The 24,361-nt window shown below is 41.2% G+C and overlaps 1 protein-coding gene across 1 annotated transcript in view; it reads right to left on the reverse strand.

Annotated features, from left to right (window-relative positions):
* BAHD1 (bromo adjacent y domain containing 1) overlaps nucleotides 1–14,625 on the reverse strand; it is a 29,130-nt gene extending 14,505 nt beyond the window's left edge. Inside the window, exons 1-2 of the mRNA XM_051215905.1 lie at nucleotides 12,535–14,625; nucleotides 3,485–3,650 (exon numbers count right to left, since the gene is read on the reverse strand). Coding sequence (XP_051073727.1) covers nucleotides 3,485–3,650; nucleotides 12,535–14,568 — 2,200 coding nt within the window. The 5' untranslated portion in view covers nucleotides 14,569–14,625. The remainder of the gene's footprint in view (nucleotides 1–3,484; nucleotides 3,651–12,534) is intronic.
* Nucleotides 14,626–24,361: the final 9,736 nt, after the last annotated feature.

Below are 24,361 nucleotides of genomic sequence, written 5' to 3' on the forward strand. Positions count from 1 at the left end.
CATTTGGCGGAGGGTGAAGATATGATCAATACATCCTCTACCAGAACGAAACCCAGCCTGCTCCTCGTGAGTCAATCTTTCTCGGGTTTTGAACAACCTACGAAGTATGACGGAAGCCAATAGCTTGTACGCAATCGGAAGTAGACTTATCCTCCGATAGTTGTTACAGGAACGACGTGAACCATTTTTAAAGATAGGGACAACTATCGACTCATCCCATGACGTTGGTACACTCTCTAGTTCCCAAACCTTTGTAAACAACGTCGTCAATTCCTTAGTCAGAAAGTCACCACCATCTTTAAAAAGAGCCAGAGGCAAGTCATCTGGGCCAGGTGATTTGTGGCGTTCCAAGAGTTAGAGTTCCTTGCGGACTTTCGCCTCATTTGGTAGATCAGTCGTCACCGGCCATGGAGGGCAGGACAATCTGACCGATGTTGCCGGAGCAGCAGGCCAGTTGAACTGCCCTTCGAAGAATTCTGCCCATCGTCCAAGACGTCGATGGATGTTAGTGATTGGCATCCCATCATCCTCACAGATTGTTTCACTCACACCAGACTTCCTGCCAGTGGCTCGGACGAGTTGGAAGAGCTTCCGGTAATTATCAAACGCATCTGCTGCTTCCAGCTCATTAGTGCGCTCCGACCACCAGGTTTCTCGGTCCTTACGCAAGCTTTGCCCAATTTCATTACGTAACATCCTTCGTTTGTGGTCAAACTCACGGTCACCCGGAGTAGACCGACGGGCTTCAATGAGTTGTAAGGAACCAGAAGAAACCCAGTACTTAAGAGCGAGACGTTTCGCAAACCCACAACTGACTGTACCCGCCATTTTCATGGCGTCATGCAATTGCAACCAACGCTCATCTATACTTTTCGGTGGTATGGTAGCTAGCCTAGCAGCTAGCTCGGTTCGATACTTACTTGCAACAGAAGTTGCAACCAGCTTGCTAACATCAATCCTTTGGTGGCGGTCACTTCGTTGGCCACTGAAAAGTAAGGTAAGATTGGCGCAGACCAAGGCATGATCAGAGTCCAGATAGGTACTCCAAAAGGAGCGGCAGTCTTGTGCACAACCACGCCAGCGGTAGCTGATCGCGATGTGATCAATCTGAGTCCAGGCTTCAGATGCAGAGAAAGGACGCCAGGTGGCACATCGGCGATGACTGTGCCGGAAGTTAGTGCTAGCCAGAAACAGGTTGTGGTCTGTGCACAGTTGCAGTAGACGGTCCCCATTTTCTGTCCTGCGGTCAACAAGTTCCCATCGGACACCTAAACGACTCTCTTCTGTGCCTAGACACCCGACCTGAGCATTCAAGTCTCCGGCTAGTACTACAATATCTGTCGAACGCACTTTCTGGAGAAGAACAGATAACTGGTGGTAAAACTCATCCTTGATTGTATCGGGGCTGCAATCTGTCGGAACATAGGCGGAGATGGTTCCTCACGCCGATTTCTTCTCACTTTGATGGAACTCTCTAATCTAACAGCACATAACCGACTGTTAATGGGGATCCAATCGATTAGTGCTGCCTCAGCTCTAGCGCTTAGTGCAACACCAACGCCAGCAAGACCAGACGGAGATGCCACAGGGTCCACGGATAAGCGCACGTAAAACAAGCTTTTTGAAGCGACAGATGGAGAGCGAATTTGTAGTACTTCACCAGAGTCTTGAATATGGGTCTCGGATAAACAACAAACATCGATATTAAGACTTTCTAAAGACATAGCCAGTCCTATCTGTTGTCCAACCTGCATGAGTGTGCGAATGTTGAAGACAGCCAGTTTGAATGGTGCACGTGGTTTCAAAAACACTGCTTCAGTACTCGTATTCGGTGGTAACATACAATTTTCAACCGGACAGTGACTCGAGAACGTTTAGACAGAGCCGAATTTCCACCATAGACGAGCTGCTGTATAAGTCGAAAAAAATAAGTATAGACAGTAGGAATAAAAGAGGGTGGATAATGACGTAGTAAATAATAATAATAATAATAATAATAATAATAATAATAATGCAAGTCACTTGATTGTAATTTGGAGCGAGAGGAATATTTTTTATAAGTAGACAGTTTATCATGTTTTTGTGTGCGGGCTGAGATACTGCCCGGGTGCCTAAACCGAAGCAGGTGGTTTCCTTAGGGAGCCACACCCCGAGCCTTTGACCTAAAGGCCTAACCCACAAGGCAGTGGAGCATCGTGAGGAGATGAAGTCCCATGGTAGCCGGTGACCAAGGAATTGGTTCATACACCATTTGTTACCGCAGGATTCTGGAGCCCATGTGCATCTCTACCTAGTATTTCTTTTATCTCCACTAGCAACCTTTATCTGTCTACGACTTCTTTCACCAGTACTAACGATTCGAGTCCAGGAAATGAGTTCTCAAGTTTCCTGAAACCGCACTTTAAGCTACAAGTTGGAGATTCCAACGTCCGAACTTCATGTTAAATCAGACAATGGGCATCACTAGCTAGTACACTAGAATCTCGTCCCATCAATGTATGATGTATCTCCGAAACACACACACGACATACCTTCTGTTGCAAAAGAAACTTTTTGACTGAATTCCTGTCGACAGTCGCTTATGTGCTGTCCATCTAAATAGCACAGTAAGAACTCGAAAATATAGAGGCACACGTTTTTGTCTCAAAGTTTTTTCTCCCTACGTCCCCACTGTCTGTAGCTCGGATAAAGTAAAAGATGAGCTTTACAGGAAGCTTTCTGACACAAAACAGAATTTCAAGTATTTAGATAGTAATCGAAGCAGGTGATTCTAACGCACAAGTTGGTAGGCTTCGTAAAACTAAAAAACATTCAGATGAATCATTAAGAAACTCAGCCCAATGAAAAGACAAGTGTTCAGACGACCCCTTATTCCTTGCGCGTGAAAAATTTTAGCATAAAGAGGGACGCTACCTAGTCTGGTGGCCTCCAACATCAACACAACGATCGATACATATAAACTATACTGCCATGAGCCATCGTTGGAGCGGCCAAATAGAAAACTGTCACTTCTTCTGCAGTACATGTTTGAACACCGACCATGTTCTAGTAAGAGTAAACATTTCTGTTATACTGGGCACAGGAAAGTCGCAATAGGAAAATCCACTAGAGATCATTTCGAAGGTGAAAAGGTCAAAAATGCATTGAATCGACAACTAATGCTCATCCTGAAGGAGCTTGGTATGACATCCAGACATCTGCATATACAGACGCTCTGGTCAAATACTATTGATCGAGTGAGAGTTTATAGTGAAATGCCGTTAGAATTCATAACACCAAATACTGTTAGTCAGGATTTCTCAACATCCCTACTTTTATATAACTACACCATTGATATACTCCTGAAAATAACACCGCCTAACTTTTCGAACATTGACCTCCTCCTATAAGAAAGCCTGCTTATCAACTCATGTAAACTAAACGAATAAGATAATCAGAAATAGTTTAGCATAGATAAATCAGGTGCGATGTTATAACCACTCACCTGTATTTTTATCATGATACAATGCAACAATCTTCGCGACATGTGGTGGATGACTTCGGCTTGGACCACTACACAATAAGACACTGTCCTTCACACGAATCACCATACCATCTCGTCGGTGTCGGATTGCAAGGTAACACTGGCAGAGCACTGGGGGTGCGTCAGACTGATAAAAACAAAAGTTAAATGGTGTTATGAATCCGCCAGAAAGAGATACGAGTTACTTGTAGAAAACCATATCTCAACTACCATTTTCCCGAAACGTATGCTAGTAGTACACTTTGACATCTTTCACAGTTATTTGTAAAACAAATTGCTTGATACAACAAAGCATTAAGAAATGGACCACACAGAGATAAATTACATAGTCGTAGAGGAAAAGATGAGTGAAAATTATGCAATAAAGACAAAAATACAAAGCATTGAGGGATACACTTTACGTGAAAGGTTAACCCAGATATTTTGAATCACTGGGTCGGAGGTATGAACTCTGATATACCTACTCCAGCTTAAGTGCCTGGATAATATCACTAGCAAGTAAAAGTGTGGATTAAAGCAAGGTACACCAACTGGTACTAACACTGGGTAATCCAGGCACATGAATTTACTGACTATTTCAAATGTCGATTGTAGCTGTGAATTTCCGTCATTCCATTAGAAGTATATTTCGATATTATAAGAACATGATTTGTTTGTCGATGTTGATTACTAACTGATTAAGTTTAGTCAGGGTAGCACAGTAAATTTCGATTCCAGAATTTAATGTGTGGTAATATTAAAAATTAGTAGAGAGTTTGAACACCCTGTTTAACGTGCTACTAGTTTAAAACGAAGTACAAAGATAGTAATATTTCAGTATTCTACTTCAGGTGCTTTTAAACTTTCCAGACGCTACCGGTTAGCATAATATTCTAGAAGACAATTTAGTTCAGCAAACAGAAGCAACCGTGATGTAGTTAGATACGAATGTTGGCATGCAAGATACACGGTAGTATTCAACATTTTGATGGATGACTACATGAGTAATCCGTTTATAACCAAAACAAAATTCGACATGCTCTTTATGGCCTATTCTCTGGTTACTGTTCGGTATGTTTTTTATCTGTTTTTTCCCTGTATTAATAGACCGTACTGTTTGTTTGTACACTAACGATGTTAATTTATGCTTTAGAAACAGATAAAGTTTATCTAGCCAAATAGCTTGCTTGTTCTGACTTTGGCCAAACCAAGACTCTGTATTCGATGGTCTAGAGAATAGCTCAGAATTAAACCTGTAGGAAATTGCTCCCTACAAAGTTTCGAACAGTACCTCATTAAAGTTTCGTACATTGGGTACCTTTAGATGTCTATGGAGAGTCATAAAACTGATCATATTCCTGAATTGTCTCCTCATTATTCAGAAACCCATAGTGATGACCAGCTCGGAGGAAATACCTACCGAATGGATCTCTTGTTAGAGTTAGAATTAGCTAAAGTACGTTTAGCTCAGACAGAAAGAGAAATCGAGCTAGAACGGTCACGCCAAAAAGGAAGAGAACATTATAATCAAGTTATGGTTGACAAGGCGATGACGTATGAGTCTACATCTGTCTCACATGTCGTTGATGTTCCTCCTAGAAAAGACTGGGTAAAATGATGTCTAGAGCTCTAGACCTACCAAAGAAAGAGATTATAAGGTTTGATGGTAACCCTATGAACTATTGGAGCTTCATACGGAATTTTGAGGACTTTTGACGAGAGCATTGGGTTCCGATCTAGGTTAAACTATTTGATCCAGTACTGTGATGGTGAAGCTAAAAACACTATTGTTCATTGCGCATTGCTCGAGCCAGAAGAAGGCTATCGTAAAGCACTAGAACTTCTCGAGGAAGCATTTGGTCAGAAGCATATACTAGCCCATGTATTTATTGATAAGATTCTGAACATCCCTGCCATTAAAGGGACCGATCCATATAATTTAAAAAGGTTGTCTCGTGAGATGCATATTTGTGAGCTAACACTCACGCAGATGAACTATGTATCTGATCTTAATTCTATAAAGACTATCGAATGCATGTTTTTAAAACTCCCGTTACACCTGCAAAGAGAATGGGTTAAAGTTGCATGTAGAGTTCTTAAGACAGGTAAAGAACCTTCATTCAAGGACCTTTGCGAATTTGCGAAAGAGCAGTCAGACATTGCCAATACTAGATACGGGTTACTTGTCACCGGCGATCCTTCTAATCGCAACCAAAAGCAATCTGTTGCTAATACTAAAGGACATCTTGATTCAGCATATAAAGCGAGTGTCATTCGCTAACACGAATGAGTTTGATGTTACACAACCCGTAAGACTAAAGACACTTGGATTGTCAGGTTTATTATGTACGGGAAACCACCCATTAGATCAATGTAAAGGATTTAGAGACAAGAGTGTTAATGAAAGGATAGGATTTGTATCAAAGAAGAAGTTGTGTAATGTCTGTCTAAAAGCGAACCACATAGCAAGAAACTGTCGAGCACCGAGGTCATGTGCCGTCGAAGGGTGTGGTTGGAGACACCATACGTTGTTACATAAGAAGTGGGAAGAGCAAAGAGATAATAATAATAGTGCACACATTAATACCCAACTATGTACGGAGAAAAGCGTTGAGTGTGTACAGAAGCAAGTACCATTTGCAATAGTGCCTGTATTGGTAAAAAATGGAGAAAAGTCAGTAGAGACTTGCGCCTTCTTAGATAGTGAGTCGGATGCTTCACTTATTACACATCTAGCCAGAAGATTGGGTTTAGAAGGAGAGTCGAAGACGATTTTATTGAAAACACCGGATAACCAGTCCACATTTCAATGTAAAGAGGTTCAAGTAGAAATTTCACCCTTAGATTCGTCGTCATCACTTAGAATCCCAAATGTATGGACAGTAAAGAGATTACCTATGTTGCGTAGGACGGTACCAACGGCATCTCAATTGGCATCCTGGACTCATTTAAAGGACATAAACTTTCCGAGAGTAGAAGATGAGAACGTCAACCTGTTGATCGGGTGCAACACACCGAGTGTACACGAGACGAAAGAGATAATAACTGGAAAGTCGGATGAACCACCGCTGTGAGGACTCTGATAGGTTGGACGCTGTTCGGTTCCTATGGGGAACCCTGTAAAAACAATCGTGTGATCAATCACCTTTCAGTTAAAGAGAAATTAGAGGGTAAGTTTCAATAGTTGTACTCAAATGAATTCAAAGATCCGTTTAGTCGTACGATATCGATATCTGTAGAAGATCGTCTAGCACTCAGTGTTATATCGGGTTCAGCGCAAAGGTTTAACGGGTATTATCAATAGCATTGCCTTGGAGACACAAACACAAGTTACCTAATAACAGGAAATTAGCAGAACGTAGACTTAGCTGCTTAAAAGGTCGACTTATTCGGGATAAGAAATTGTGCCAAGACTATGTGGACTCCATGACTCGGTACATAGAACGAGATTACGCTGAAAAGGTAAACGATAACCACTCTGATGAACGAATTTGGTATCTTCCCCATCATCCAGTCTTCCACCCCAAGAAGCCTAACAAGTTAAGAATAGTGTTCGATTGCGCAGCTCAGTATGCTGGAACGTCTTTAAACAAGAACCTTTATTCTGGGCCTGATTTAGTCAATAACCTAGTAGATGTTTTCACCAGGTTCCGGCAACGACCAGTAGGTCTTACGGCGGACATTGAAGCCATGTTCCATCAAGTAATAGTTCCGCCGCATGATCGAGATGTTCTTAGATATTTGTGGTGGTCAGGTGGAGACTTAGAAAAGGAACCCGAGATCTATAGAATGAAAGTTCATCTGTTCGGGGCAACTTCATCGCCATATTTGTCTTGCAGAAAACGATTTCGGATAATCAAGATAAATTTCCCAAGGCAGTCACGCGAGCAGCTAAAGAGCAATTCTATGTGGACGATTTATTGATAAGTGTGGATACTATAGAAGAAGCCAAACTGACATATTCACACTTTAAAAGACTCCTAAGTTTGGGAGGATTTAACTTAACTAAATGGACTAGTAATAGCGCTGAAGTGCTGGAGTTCATTCCAGAAGAAGACCGTGTTGAAGGAAACATTATTGTTTGCGAATCCAATGAGACAAGTAAACAAACTCTGGGAATAGAGTGGAACGTCCGAACAGACGAGTTATGTTTCAAAGTTCATGAATTTCACGGAAACCCAACCAGAAGAAATATTTTATCGTACGTAGCATCTATCTTTGATCCAATTGGGTTTGTAGCCCCAATAATATTACCAGCTAAAGTGGTCTTACAGGATACTTGTCGTCAGAAACTAGACTGGGATGCCGAGTTACCTATAGATTGTCAAGCAAAGTGGAATATTTGGTATAGACATATAAAAGGGTTAGACCACTTAAGAATACAAAGGTGTTTGAAACCAGGGTTTAAACCATCATCTGCGCAAATTCATTGTTTTGCCGACGCCTCCGAGCTTGCGTATGGTGTTGTTGCGTATATTCGTTATGAAGGTGTTTCTGGTCAGATCCATTGTTCGTTCCTGCTAGCTAAGTCTAGGGTTGCTCCTCTAAAACTTGTTACCATACCCAGAATGGAATTAACGGCCTGCGTTCTGTGTGCCAAGATTGGAAGGCACGTAAGGGAACAGTTGAGCATTCCCATTTCGTCAGTCATTTATTGGACCGACTCGACAGTTGTGCTTCACTGTATAAAAAATACGACTAAAAGGTTTGAAAGGTTTGTGAGTAACAGGTTAGAAACTATACAGGAGCTGTCTACGCCGAACCAGTGGAGATATGTGAAAAGCAAATTGAATCCTGCGGATCACGCGTCACGTGGATTGTCACTAAATGATAAGGCTAAGTTAAGGGAGTGGTTACAAGGACCAGGATTCTCGTGGGAGGAAGAAGGCAAATGGCCTAGCCTAGAAAAGGTTGAGAACACTGTAGCCCATGTACTGACAGAAGATTTCGAACCCCCAAGATGCAATGATGGGTTTCTAGATCGATTTCGTACGTGTAAGTCGTGGTCTAGGCTTCTAAGGGTATTTTCATACTGCAGACGGTTTGTCAATAATATATTAAACAAGAGGACTGGAAGTCATCTAACCTTAGGTGCGCTAAGTGCTGGGGATATCGAAAATTCGAAGAGTGACATAATTATACTATAATTATACAGGAGCTGTCTACGCCGAACCAGTGGAGATATGTGAAAAGCAAATTGAATCCTGCGGATCACGCCAAAGGAGGTAGAGTTGTCGAGAAACGTTATGGCTGTTTATTCACTTGCTTATCTATTAGAGCTGTTCACATCGAAATGGCCTACTCTTTAGATACGGATTCATTTCTATGTGCATTATCAAGATTTATTGCCAGAAGAGGATGCCCAAAGCGTATTTTTAGTGATAACGGCACAAACTTCCGAGGTGCAGACGCTAGTTTGAGACAGATTATACGTTCCTGGAATACAAATAAAATAGAAAACCACCTTAAAGAACGAGAATGTGAGTGGCGTTTCAACCCACCTAGGGCAAGTCATCGAGGTGGTGTGTGGGAACGCATCATAAGATCTATTAGAAGAATCTTAAGAGTGCTTTTATTCCAGAATGTGTTGACCGATGAAACTATGCAAACCTTCTTAACTGAGGCGGAACGGATACTGGATGACAGATCTCTGGTTAAAATGACAGATGACCCTGGTACCCTAGAAGTTCTTACTCCGAACAAGTTGTTACTGATTTATAAAAAATTATTCGATGATGCTTTGGTGGATAAGACGTTATTATACAACAAAAGATGGAAAGAAGCTCAAAAATTAACCACTGCATTCTGAAATAGATGGATAAAAGAATATTTACCGACTCTCCAAACAAGAGACAGATGGTTGGTGTACACAAGAACTTACAACCGGGTGACTTAGTCCTCGTTAGTAACGTCGAAATGAATAGAGGTCTATGGCCTAACATAAAGGGGTTGAGATTTCTTATAGAACTTTGACAAATTAATTTTTTTCTCCTGATCACCTCGTCCATTATTTCCTGACTTTTTTGTTGTCTAAAAGCGTTATCTCCGAGCATTAACGGTGAACTACTTAGGATTCTTTTCTCATCCGGGAACGCGATACTTTGGACTAGTATAATTATGTCGCTCTTCGAATTTTCGATATCCCCAGCACTTAGCGCACCTAAGGTTAGATGACTTCCAGTCCTCTTGTTTAATATATTATTGACAAACCGTCTGCAGTATGAAAATACCCTTAGAAGCCTAGACCACGACTTACACGTACGAAATCGATCTAGAAACCCATCATTGCATCTTGGGGGTTCGAAATCTTCTGTCAGTACATGGGCTACAGTGTTCTCAACCTTTTCTAGGCTAGGCCATTTGCCTTCTTCCTCCCACGAGAATCCTGGTCCTTGTAACCACTCCCTTAACTTAGCCTTATCATTTAGTGACAATCCACGTGACGCGTGATCCGCAGGATTCAATTTGCTTTTCACATATCTCCACTGGTTCGGCGTAGACAGCTCCTGTATAGTTTCTAACCTGTTACTCACAAACCTTTCAAACCTTTTAGTCGTATTTTTATACAGTGAAGCACAACTGTCGAGTCGGTCCAATAAATGACTGACGAAATGGGAATGCTCAACTGTTCCCTTACGTGCCTTCCAATCTTGGCACACAGAACGCAGGCCGTTAATTCCATTCTGGGTATGGTAACAAGTTTTAGAGGAGCAACCCTAGACTTAGCTAGCAGGAACGAACAATGGATCTGACCAGAAACACCTTCATAACGAATATACGCAACAACACCATACGCAAGCTCGGAGGCGTCGGCAAAACAATGAATTTGCGCAGATGATGGTTTAAACCCTGGTTTCAAACACCTTTGTATTCTTAAGTGGTCTAACCCTTTTATATGTCTATACCAAATATTCCACTTTGCTTGACAATCTATAGGTAACTCGGCATCCCAGTCTAGTTTCTGACGACAAGTATCCTGTAAGACCACTTTAGCTGGTAATATTATTGGGGCTACAAACCCAATTGGATCAAAGATAGATGCTACGTACGATAAAATATTTCTTCTGGTTGGGTTTCCGTGAAATTCATGAACTTTGAAACATAACTCGTCTGTTCGGACGTTCCACTCTATTCCCAGAGTTTGTTTACTTGTCTCATTGGATTCGCAAACAATAATGTTTCCTTCAACACGGTCTTCTTCTGGAATGAACTCCAGCACTTCAGCGCTATTACTAGTCCATTTAGTTAAGTTAAATCCTCCCAAACTTAGGAGTCTTTTAAAGTGTGAATATGTCAGTTTGGCTTCTTCTATAGTATCCACACTTATCAATAAATCGTCCACATAGAATTGCTCTTTAGCTGCTCGCGTGACTGCCTTGGGAAATTTATCTTGATTATCCGAAATCGTTTTCTGCAAGACAAATATGGCGATGAAGTTGCCCCGAACAGATGAACTTTCATTCTATAGATCTCGGGTTCCTTTTCTAAGTCTCCACCTGACCACCACAAATATCTAAGAACATCTCGATCATGCGGCGGAACTATTACTTGATGGAACATGGCTTCAATGTCCGCCGTAAGACCTACTGGTCGTTGCCGGAACCTGGTGAAAACATCTACTAGGTTATTGACTAAATCAGGCCCAGAATAAAGGTTCTTGTTTAAAGACGTTCCAGCATACTGAGCTGCGCAATCGAACACTATTCTTAACTTGTTAGGCTTCTTGGGGTGGAAGACTGGATGATGGGGAAGATACCAAATTCGTTCATCAGAGTGGTTATCGTTTACCTTTTCAGCGTAATCTCGTTCTATGTACCGAGTCATGGAGTCCACATAGTCTTGGCACAATTTCTTATCCCGAATAAGTCGACCTTTTAAGCAGCTAAGTCTACGTTCTGCTAATTTCCTGTTATTAGGTAACTTGTGTTTGTGTCTCCGCACGGTAAAGTTTAGAACCTCAATAGAAGAAATCGTCAGAGATGTGCGAAGCCTATGCATGCTAGAAGAAGCCGGTTATCTGACGGCGACGACGACCCTGGACAATGGACGTGATGCGCGTTTCGAGGGGAGTGTGAAATGTGATGAATAGACGAATTCACCAATAATAAAGGGAAACGCCCACCACCACATTAACTCCCTTTGACCTTGTACGACTCTATCTCTTTATTAACCAATCACAGTTTGATGTTCATTGTAAAACAATATTTGCTTGTTGACTCATTTTTTTCTACTCTCTGGCTACTGTTCGGTATGTTTTTTATCTGTTTTTTCCCTGTATTAATAGACCGTACTGTTTGTTTGTACACTAACGATGTTAATTTATGCTTTAGAAACAGATAAAGTTTATCTAGCCAAATAGCTTGCTTGTTCTGACTTTGGCCAAACCAAGACTCTGTATTCGATGGTCTAGAGAATAGCTCAGAATTAAACCTGTAGGAAATTGCTCCCTACAATGATCGTGTTTGCACAAGCTATGTGATAAGTGCAAATTACACCAACATCCAATCCGCGCATTAAATCCGTCACCTACAACTACGATTTTTACCGTATGCGCTCGGATGAGAATATTATATAATCGGTAGTACAACTAATTTTTCTTTGAACATGAACTGATGGATAAAACTTTGTTTCCTTCCACGATTTCCTTATACTTTAACCTGCCGTTAGCAGTAGCATTACGTAAGCGGTTGGAAGGAATTAAATTGACTACTTCTACTTTGTCTCATGTTTAATGACACATCGACGCAAAGACATAGATCAGTCAGCCAGCTACAACGTAGGACCAGGCAAGATATTAAAACACTAACCAAATTAAGACCGATCATTTCGACAATAGTTAGTGTTTGCTATAGAATTCAGCTTAGCGAAATACATACAATTACTTATTTTGGACAAAGCAAACTCGTGGATGGTTAGACAAAATGTGGAATATCAAACAAACTCCTTACAGCTACCAAAACATGAACTTGCAGATCTGAGCATAGTTGAAAAGCCTAGTCTTTAACATAACCAAAACATATTATACAGCTTACCTGATGGAAAATATATTGATCAAAAGAACTGCCCTCCCACACCCACGCATCTTTTCCATTATCCAGACATATGACTGTTGGGCTTAATTTTTTCCCAGGGTTTTCAATCGAGGACTTCATTCCAAGTGAACTGCTTTCATTCAGTAAAGGTCTTTCAGTTTTTGTACAAAGTACAGGTGAATTTTGGAATGGAACTATATTAATAGTTTCATCTAGGATGTCGACAGGCGGTGTTTGGTGTGGCAATACAGGACCATTAACCTTACCATATGAACAACATGTCGAGTGGTTCTCCACATATGGTTTGCTGTGACTAGACGTCGGCTGATCAGAAATAGAACATGCATTTGGTATGACTGTGGAGTGGTTCAACACTAACTGTCCTAGACCTGCTTGAGGTAAAAAGCTTGTGCATTGATTACTTGACAATTGGATAATTTGTGGTTGAGTGGTTGAAATAATTTGTGCGGACGAGACCATCATAGGACATAAGAGTTCATTGCTGTTGTTAGCTGAGGTATTGAATGGTTGGCAAGGTAGCAAGCTAGGTTGAACCCATGATGTTGGTAAGAGAACAGGTGACATAATTCCGCAGGGAAAACTAGGTCCTATGTAAGATGCAGGAATATTCGAAAACGATTGTAAGACAAGTGGATATGCGGCCTGAGGCGTGACACCAGGGTTAGGAACAACAAAGGGTGAGCCGATGTGGGGAAGAATAATACTTGGAGGTGCGCAAGCAACAAAGGATGGTGTGATACTTGAATTTGCAATACACGATAACGTAGGATTCCAAGAATTAACGTACTGGGGCGGAAGGGAGGGATAAAATGGATTGTACATAACTTGGTTGTGTCGCTGTTGTAATGCGGTATCATTAAAATAACAACCATATGGTTTTGGACAGGATAATACAGGAAAAGGAACAGAACTTCCTATTGACGGACGAGGGATAGCTGTGCCGAGATCTGGTAATTTAGACTGACACATAATTGGAGAGGATTCGTTCGAATGAGGTACAACTACTACCTGATGCATGATCTGCTGAACACCAAACGTGTCATGTCCTAGTGGTATAATTCGTTGTGAATGAAAACTCTCGATTGCAGGGTTAATTTGGCAAACGTTCTTAAACGTTAATGGTGTAATTTCTTTCACAGGAGTACAACTTGAGGACTTGTGTGTTGTCAGTACGCTGCCTTGTTCAGAAGTCAGGGCATCGGTAACCTCCACACAGTGAACTAAATCATCATCAACGACTGAACACATAGGCTCTGTAATAGCATCATCTGTTTCATCCGAATGAATCAAAGTTGGTGGTAATCCTAATTCAAATAATACACCCGACTTTCTTTTCTTGACGTATGTTTTCCTAGGAGATTTAGAATTAAAAGCACCTATGATGGCAGTTGCGTTTAGACTTGCTAACCGTTTACCATGGGCTTCAATAGGAGATACATAATCAGGTCCAAGCTCACGTCTTAATGCTTTTTTAATGTCTGGACTCTTGTTTCGACACTTCCGGGTTCTCCTAAAGCCCTTAGCAGATTTTTTAACAGAGCCACTTGATCGGACACTGTTTTTACTAGTTCTGGCCAAATATTTGGTTACAGAGGCTTTTGAACATGAAATTTGAACAGAATCATCGCAGCTTCTAGTGCGAACACCCCTTTTACGTAGCTTTGTATTGATTTGATCTTTTAGACTCGTAGTAGCTCTATCTTCAATAGATTCTTTAGGAACTGACGTTACTAGTTTGTTTGTACGGTATGGAGATTCTCTGACATAGATATCATAAAAAAGCCGACCGTTCTGTGTATATGTAACGAAGTTAGAAGCTCTTCTACGACCTACTAAATGCGCTGATTTATAGGTTTCAGAATTCCGCTGACGCTTAGTACAATTGAGGATACCCTTAACTCTGCCCGGTTTTTGTTTACGTTCACCTGGGTGTGGAGTTTTTGGATCTGAAGACTTTCCTAGGACGTATGATTTCTTGAAATCAGATCTATATCCAGACCGCCTGGTTTTCATAACAAAAACGCCAGACAACTATCAGCTGGGACTATAATCCAAATACGCGCTCAAACGACAGTACGCCAGAAAGCCAATTATTTCAACCAAACACTACTTTAACTCATTTCATAATAGTATGGCCATCACAGTAGTTAGTACCTTTCACGACGTAGATTTTATTATTTGCTGACCTCAGGCAAGACTTCTAAGAGGTTCGAATGGTTCAAATGGTTGTGGACGGAATAGAAGCATTCGCTTAACAGGCTTCCGTGTCTAACAGCATGGGATTGCCAATACCTCCAGGCAGGAACCTAGGTATATTAACTATAATAGATTAGAAAAAAAGATGTTACCCTTAGTCCCTAAGAATAGGTCAAGTTTCCTCTTAAAGGACTTCTGGGAAGTCGCTTGGACTTGCCCAGTCGGCAGCGAATTCCAGCATTTGACAACTCTTAAGGAGTAGAAGTTGTGTCTCTAATTTCTGGGTGTTACCCCTTGGGTTTGTATTGGGACTAAGTTTAAGTAGGTGTTCAAGGGGGTGTCCAGAAATATTAAGGATATTGTAAGCCATCAGAAGGTCACCTCTAAGACGTCTGTACTCAAATGGGCAAAAGTTAAGTGAATGGAGGCGCACATCACAAGTCTTGAATTTGAGTCCCCGAACTGATTTCGTGGATCTCCGTTGGATACGCTCCAGAGTGTCCTTATCCTGTTGGAGTGAGGGAGGAAATACTATGTTTCCGTACTCTAAGTGGGGACGAATAAAACTGTTGAAGATTATGATGAAAGTTCTTCCATCAAACTAGCCAAAAATGCGCTTCAATGTTACCAGTGCAAGGTTTTCTCGAAAGGCATTTTTGTCACAGTTAGCGTAGGACTTTAAATTATGAGGCACCAGGGCTCCTAAATATTTTGGGACTCGGGATACTACTAGAAAAGAATTTCCCAAGTTGTAACGATAGTCTGCGACATGTCGCAGATGGGCTACTTTACACTTTGAAGTGTTAAAGGTAAGTCTGTCCGATTTGAAGTCGAGTCAGACCCTCCTAAAGTGCCTGTGTATCCTCTTGGTTGCGTATCTCTTTCCAAAGTTTCATGTCATCAGCAAAAAGTAGTGTCTGACGATACCTGTTGTGGAAGATGGTTTATATAAATCAAAAAGAGAAGAGGTTCTAATACTGAGCCCTAGGAGACCCCACTAGGACATTCCATAGCCTGAGATAAAGTGAAGTTAACTCTGACCCTAAAATGTTGATTTTCAGATATGAAATGAGCCAATCATTTAGAGGTGGTCTGATACCCAGTCTTTTGGGCTTATTGGTAAGACATATATGCTTAACCCTATCAAAGGCTTTTGACAAATCAACGTCAATGATATCAACCTTCCCCTTGCGATCGAGGATGCTTGTCCATCTGTCCACCGCAGTCAGAAGGCTGGTTATACAAGAGTAACCCTTCCTGAAACCATGCTGTTGGGGTGAGAAGAAATTTAAGGACAGTAAATAGTCATGTATACCATCGCATATCGGGGACTACATGATTTTTCCGGAACACCAAGCCAGCGCTCAGATTCACTACGGAAAGTCCTGTGCAGTTGCAAATGAAGGTGTCCTCAGTATAGTTGATGTGGGTCAGTTGAAATGTTCGAGAGTATTGTCCAGACGAAAGGTCGGCATTGTCACCGTCGTTATTGATCGGCCCATTAGGACCTAGCAGTTGGGAAACTCCGGTTTTGGCCTGACGAGGAGAGGCTGCGTAACGCAATAAGCTTTTCGGATTGGAGACAAATTTATCCATAAGCTTTATCTGGTACTGAAGCCTGTCTTCTCTCTTAGCCTTCGTACATATGTTCCTTATATGATTGTATTGCCTGTACGCGCCGTTGTTGTCAGTTCGTTTCTATTCTGCCCAACAGTGCCTTTTGCGGCTTGGCAAACGAAGAGTGTGGTTCTTGATGATTGTAGGTTGCTTGTAGCTTTTGGGGACCGTTTGAGGAACTTACTGCTCTGTAGCACATAACAGCGTGTGCAGTAAGAAGTTCCAATGAGCATCCACATCAAGTTGACGGTGAACAACCCAATCCGCCTGTTGTAGATAGTCCTGTAGAGCTGAAATATTCAACCGTTTGAAATCCCAGCGCCTGTTGTTGGTGGAATATCTTGGCTCAGTTTTGCTAACAAAACTGAAGGTTATAACGGCGTGATCGCTCTTCCCCAGGGGAGCCAGGATTGAGAGGTTGTCAACTACAAATTCTTCGTTTGTAATTGCCCAGTCTAAGCGCGACGGTATCTGGCTGTTTTTCCAACGAGCTGCCGACTTCACATTTTCGAATAATCCCAGATTCTCAGTGAGGTTGGGTTTTCACGTCCAATATACGTATGTTCCGCGAAATTGACTCTAGGGAGATTGAAGTCCCTTAGAATCAGGATATGAGTGAATCCGAAACGTGTAGAGCAGGATAGTCCTTTCAGCATACGACTGTCATACTCGAATTCAGCAGTGGGCTTCCTATAGATGACCCCGACTAGGCACATCGATGTGGTAGACAATCTTACTGAGCACCATACGGATTCATCAAGATTGTTAAACACATGTTTGTGAACTTAGTGTACCTCCAAGCAAAATCGTATGTATACGGCTACTCCACCTTCAATTCCTGTTTTTCTGTCGTTGCAAAACAAAGACATCCCAGGTATTGCTAGCTCCTGGTCCGCAAACTGAGAAGATATCCAAGCTTCAGATACTCCTATCAGATGACCCTTGTTGTCATTGCTAAGTTCACGTAGCCCATCCATTTTGTTTGGTAGTATTGTGGACCGCGGGTGGCTACGCTGATTTCTACCGACTGACCAACTTCAGATATCCTAGTACGACCCCAATACTGTTCCCATTCTCCAATATATCAGAATACGAACCGTAGATGAAATTGTTTATGGGGTCAGGAGAAGAATAAGAATAGGAATAGGAATGATACTTTACAGACAAATGCATATTTATACAGGTAGGACTACCGCGAATATTGACCAACAGGAAAATGACACGTGAAATAAATATTTACCAGTAGGGAAACGGCACGTGAAATAAATATTGACCAATGGGAAAATGATACCATTTCACGTTCAAGGATAGCATTAGACTTAACAGGATAATTTTTGAGATATTTTTCTGAATATCCCAACAGGTAGACTCGCGGCCGTTAATGCTTTCAATTTGAAACGCGTGAGCTTCTTCCTGTTTGTCTGTATGAACCTCAAGCAAATGGACAGGCAGCCCTGTCCTTTACACGTTTTTTTATTATCAGGACAGTGCACAAGTGGAATGGTCAGTCCCAACTTGCCTTTGTGCTTGATCCTGGCATTATATGGCCTATCCGGGTGCATATGGATTCCAGTTGGCAACCGATGTTTGTTGATACGAAATGCTTCCATAGTTGCAGCCGCCATATGGGAGAGTGGGAAAGTTATCCCCATTAGCCGGGGTCTAGAATCTCTGTCTTTCTTGACTAGTCTCGTCACATATTAAGTCATTATGTTTTTGAGCCTCAAGGACTGCTTGATGAATTTCCATTCCCTAATATCAGAGTTTCCTTGAACAGGGTCCGTGTTTTCCGGTACCGTTTGCACGATTATATTTCTTCCGCGGAAGAACTCGCGAGATTCTTCAGGGATGTTCTGTATGAGATTGTGTTCAGAATACAGTATGTCGGGCAGTATTCATACGTTCTCATCGGATTTCAGTAAATGACTAGCTAGCAGGACATCCTCTACGTCGGTAGCATTCTTAAGTGTTACACGAAGTAGCCTCGGGTTATTTTGATGATTAGATTTCTTTCCCCGAGTGAGCCGTGACCGTCAAAGGCTCTATTCTATGAAGTTCAAGCTTCTTGTTCGATTCACCCAGGGCATCCTGCAAACTGAGAGGAAGGTCAGGGTTATCTTTGAGGTTCATGATTGTAAGAGTCATCACGAACTGTTATTGTCTCTCCAGGTTTTCCGGTGCGTTCAGGTTCAGCACCTTGTTGTTTGGTGGTCGAAGCACATTTCTGGATCCTAGGCTCTTTGATGACCGGACGGACATTCTTGGGGGTAGACTGTGCGATCAAACCACAACCGTACAATACTTAGGATGTTCGACTTAGACAATGATTCCTGGTCCTTTTTAGCTTTGTTAACGTGGGTCCAATCACTTAAAGAGTTTTTGGGAGCCACTGTTGCATTCAAGGACCCTGGTCTGGGAGACTCGAGTTTGCTGAGGGAATCTATTACTGTCGACGTAGTGGTGGTGCTGAGTCTCAACATGTCATCACTAGTGCTAATGCGTGCTCCATCGATATTAGACCTGTCGACATCCCTATTCTTGTTTTCGTTACGCGCCATCGATGGTCTACACGTTTTATGACTGTTTTTCAAGTTTGCTGACAACTTATTCCGCAGACTTATCGATAGGACAATGATGTTACTCAGCAAAACTACAGCATCCGTGCTGCACGTAATACATACCCACTTATGATCTGACTTACTGAGTCTGTTGTGAGTAGTTACTGTGGGATCTGTGCACGCTTCGTGGAACCAACCTTTGCAGTTGTCGCACAGCACACTGCGCAGACTGGCGTCAGTAACTGACCTAGGGGTACATTATTCACACAGTCTTAATTTCTCTGAACACATCTCAGCCAAAGCATCTAAAATGCAGAAATTGCTTGGCTTCATTCTCTGTAATTTCTACCAAAATGAATCTAAAATCCTTCTCTATAAAGTTTGTGTAAGACCTATCGTTGAATACTGCTCGTTCTTATTTTCCAACCTACGCCTATCTGATATACTAATGGTGGAAGGAATACAACGAGACCTCACCCGCAAAATACTTAAGAATGAACCGGTCATTGGCTACAGTTACCGATGCCAAATCTTAGGAATAGCACCCCTTTGGGAGAGAAGGCTTAGGTTTATTTGATTCTCTACTTCAAACTACTCAAAAACCTTACTTATTCAACATGCAAGATAATTGTTGCCCAAGATTCACATGAATACGAACTTCGAAACAAAGTATCTAAGGCCAAAGTTGAGAAATACAGATCAAAAGCTCGGGAAAACTTCTTCCTCACCAAGTATGCAATAATATGGGACAGTCTTCCCTCCTGAATACGTATGGCAGATGAATTACATACGTTTGTAAAACTGCTTGATCAAGCCCTCACCTGCACTGATCTTTCACGTACGAACACATCTGCGCCCCACTCAGACATCATAGGCTCTCTCCATGTCTAGACCAAAATGGACTTCAAGTTCAGTTTGCCTTATTTTTCCTACTTTGCAGTTGTATTAATTACTTTTTCCACCATTTCTTCACTTGAAGTAGACAAGTAACTCACTGGACTTATTGATACTGTTCAACTAAACTCGGTCGCTAATGGACACTCTCTACCACCCTAAAAAGTCAAGAGGACCGCACAATCGATTGCCTACTATCAGCGGTCTTGCATCTATGGAGCCTGTTACCAATCAACTGGTTAGGACAACAAAAAATAACATCAACACCAAGTTATTGTGAGTTTCTTCCTGTTTATCCTGTATTAGCTTTTTACTCTCCTGTACACTTTGACCAGCAATTAATGTTATTTCTCCACTCGTTACCTTATCTACAACTCATAAACTTCTATACTTCTCCACCTGCTTTAATAAACAACTATCCCACACTGTACCCTTCTTAATGCTTATACTCTGGCAAACTATACTTTATACTATAGTCAACAGAAGCACTGCATCGATGCCTTACCCATAGTCCATAACTTGTAACTGCCTGATAAGCTTGTAAAATGGTAGTTATAGAAATGGTGTTTTCTAACAGGTTGTGAAACACAGAGGATTGTGTGAGGTATGACATATATCCAAAAATAAGCTTCAATGAGCCTAACATCACAAAAGGAGGGAGGGTGGAGTTACTGACCAGCAAGCATTGATGGCGAGGGCAATGACTTTAATCCACCCGTGTTTGTGGGGCAGGACATTTTGTATGTATCAGGCTTTTTATGATTGAGAATAAGTCGATCAATCTGTGATATAGATTGTCTTCCTGCGCTCACCACTCAGACTCATGTTTCCAATATTATGCTGGATTAGCTATTCTACTAAGACAATCTATAACATGCTAACTCGGACTTTACCACTAGGATTGTGTGGCTGGCATCGGGTGGACAAAAAATGAAAAGGAAGAAAAAATTAGACAATAAAAGACTATGGTCATTAGTATTCCTAACACTTCACCCTCTATATACACGCTCCCTTCTAATAAACCGCTTTCCTTTTACCAACCTTGACTTCCCTTCCTTCATGTGAGCTTACTCCAACTTGTTAAACGACACAACTCATTGTTCTTTATTAGTACATTCTCTAATATGGAGCCTCTGACTTCAAGACATAATATGAATTTAACTAATTTATTATACCTCTGTCTGTTTTACTACACAATGTTAAGCAACGTTTAGCGTTCATATCCATGTGCCTTGCTGCTCTTCTATTTCTCTTTTTTTCTCCTTCAGAACCTTGCTCTGAGGGCACAGCTATGAAACTTCTGACGTCTGGAACAAACTTGACGTACTTGTCTCCTCAAGGTCACAGTTTACAGCAAGCGCTCTACGGGTCTACTTTATAACAACTATAAACTGAAGTTAGGAAGCATGTTGTGCACCAACAAATGTTGTAATTTATAGATCATGCCTGTAAAAATGGCATGTACCTGCACATGCAGAAATATATTATTATTATTATAACAGCAAAACGGCATCCATGTCGTTTACATGAATTTTTCATGACTATATTGACGTAAACTGTATTATAGATGCTAGTAAAGGCCTAAAACCGTTAAAAAGTACATTAAAAAGCACACTAAAAACGGGCGAAACTGGATAATAAAGGTTAAGATAAACTGAACTAGCCTTTACGTGAAAAGCTGGAAGAAAACCGAATAGTAAGCTGAGGCAAAGCCACAGTTAACTATTAAATTGGGTGAGACTCGAAAAAAGTAATCTACTGAACGTATAGCTCAGAACAGATTCTCTAGATCAGAAATGGTACTTTTTGCGTAAGAACACAGCAAAAGTTTGAGAAATGAAAATCACGTTAGGACTAAACATCCCGTTCGAAAAGGTTGGCTGTCGTCACATGAGCCTAGAAGTGTTACACAGGTGGGGTGAGCGAAATATTATTGAACTCTTCTAGAACCATTCGTCTGACTGAGACATTTATACTTTGGATGACGGATCGCTGTTAGTCTACCAAAAATCATCAGGGTCGTGATGACTAATCCAAATTAACCACTTAACACAAAAGCATAATACAGCATGGAGTTAATTCAGTCCTCACAAAAGATAGTTCCGTGTAATTGGAAACAATCAGCCTGAAGTCGTTCAGTCATACATCCTCATGAGATCCTTGCTGATTGCACCGTGCTATGAATCCCCCTAACAACTAGTCAGGTTGGATCATATACTTCCTGTTAAATCGACTACCTTCCAAATGCACCTTCGAACTCCTTCGTTCCTGATCTCTGATAGTACTGACTCTGGGATCTCTAATCATAAGAGTGTTATAGACGACAGCATTGTCAAACCCTTAATATATGATACTTCTGTTTCCTTAATCTCTTCTTACTAATACATTTCTCCAAACACGTCATCTTTTTTCTGTAAGGTCATCGAAGCTACCACAGTATCTCGATACCACGAAAGTATTATCGATGTTAGACACTAACCGCAAAGCGTGACCTTGACTCAGGTCACACTATCGCCGTCCAAATCGAGTGGACCATACCGTGCACATACATCAACTTCAATAGTGACCTATGGCTGCAATTAAACGCAGCTCAATTTCGTAAATGTGCCCTTCAGCTTAGCAACCAATCAGAATGGGACGTGAATTATTACATCCGCCATCTTTGTAAGCAATTGCGTTCGGTTTTCTTCGTTCTGTGCTACTTTCAGCTATTTCTTTCGTGTAGCTATGTAATTTAATGTTTCAGTGTGCTAAAATGCCGCAGTTAGTGTAATGTTCTATATGTTGGTGTGAAATTTACTTCGAATCAGCATTGTTTTTTGAGTTTTTGCTGCCTCTACTCAAGTCAATGTATTTCTTCAGCCAAGCTGCCTAGTCTTATGTTTTAAAATGGTAATCGGTTTTGTATTGACTTGTTTTCTAGATATCCAAAGCCGAAGTTCGTTTTTTAGCTAAAATAATTGTTGCTGCCGCCTGTGACTAACTGTCCGCATGTTCGTTCCTAACTGTCCTTTATGATGTAATCGGCAAAATGAAAGGAAACAATCTCCGGTTTTTAATTTTCTTCAGTATTATGGACAACACTATCCCGCCAACGAGTCAAACTAATACCGATTGCCCAGCAGTAGGAGATATCAGCATTGTTTTCGAAAGGACCCAGACTTCCGACAATCATAGACGAAGTCACAGATACTACCAATCTATTGCAGAGGGTTTGTTATAAAAAATATGCCATATAGCAGTAACAGAAAGTTTGTACTCGTTACGTAGTGCGTTAAAGCAAGCTTAACATTGAAAAGCCGGAAATCTGCTATCAGTGTGTGGTGTATGTTTGCTGTTTTGGCCATAAAAGGAAGCCGAAGGGTCATGATCAGGGAGTAAAAAGGTAATTAACTGTTATTAAGCTAACTGTTTTATAGATCATATTTCACCACTCGCAAACCTGTTTTTTACGGTATGACGTCAGCCGGTACCTAATATGTTCACCCTTACGATGAAAAGTACCTGCAAATTTTCACCTTCATATTCGAATTATTTTTGGACAACTGTCTTCCAGTTTGAGTGCTTCGTACACCCTGGTTGACTAGATTCCTACATTATTCATTATCCCAGTATAACTTTCTCACTCAGTAAGTTCAAGGTAGACACTAGTCTTTCTAAATAAGCCCGTTAAGCTAATATCCGTATTCTCTATTTCAGTTAATCGATGAAGACATGTACCACGTGCATCTGCTGTATACTGCCATTTTACTCCAATTCTAACTGTTATATCCTACTTCTGAAAAATAAAATTGCTATATGAAGCAAATACAGACTTATTTGTTTTGATGGAGGTAGGGGGTTCATGGGATATTTAGCAGGACTGTAGTAATATTCTCACTAAAGAGCTAAGTGAGTGCGTAGACCAATGTAAGGTACCATACAGGGTGCCTTTGAGTTACTCGTGTTCCATTAGTGTCGTTAGAGGCATCACTTGCTTGTCATATGACATTTGAATAAGAAGCTATGAGATTAGATGCAGGGACGGTTAGGATGTGTAGCGCGTGTCCATACATCAGCTGCCGTGGCAGCTCATGGTGGCTAGAATAAGTTGTGAGAGGACCTGAGTCTGTAGGTTTCCCAAGAAAATGACGAAGATATGCACCAAATCACCTTATGAAGAGCGCCTCCAATCACTTAACCTCTACCCATTAGAGTATAAACGTCTTAGAGGTGACCTTCTAATGGCTTACAGGATCCTTAACACTTCTTGACATTCTCTTAAACACCTGCTTAAGCTTAGTCTCAACACTAACCTAAGGGGTAACATCCAGAAACTAGAGACACAACATAGCAGAACTGACTGTAGGCAAACTCCTTTTTGAGAGTAGTGAAGTGCTGAAATACGCTGACGACTGAGCTAGTCCAAGCGACCTCCCAGGAATCCTTTATCAGAAAATTTGACATATTTGTAGTGACTCACATTTATCACGAGAACACGACTGGTTTAATAAAAACAATTATTATTATAACCAACTGTACCAGTGCTTGTTTTAATGTGC

This window comes from Schistosoma haematobium, chromosome 1 (genome assembly GCF_000699445.3).
Source record: "Schistosoma haematobium chromosome 1, whole genome shotgun sequence".
Lineage (NCBI taxonomy): Eukaryota > Metazoa > Platyhelminthes > Trematoda > Strigeidida > Schistosomatidae > Schistosoma > Schistosoma haematobium.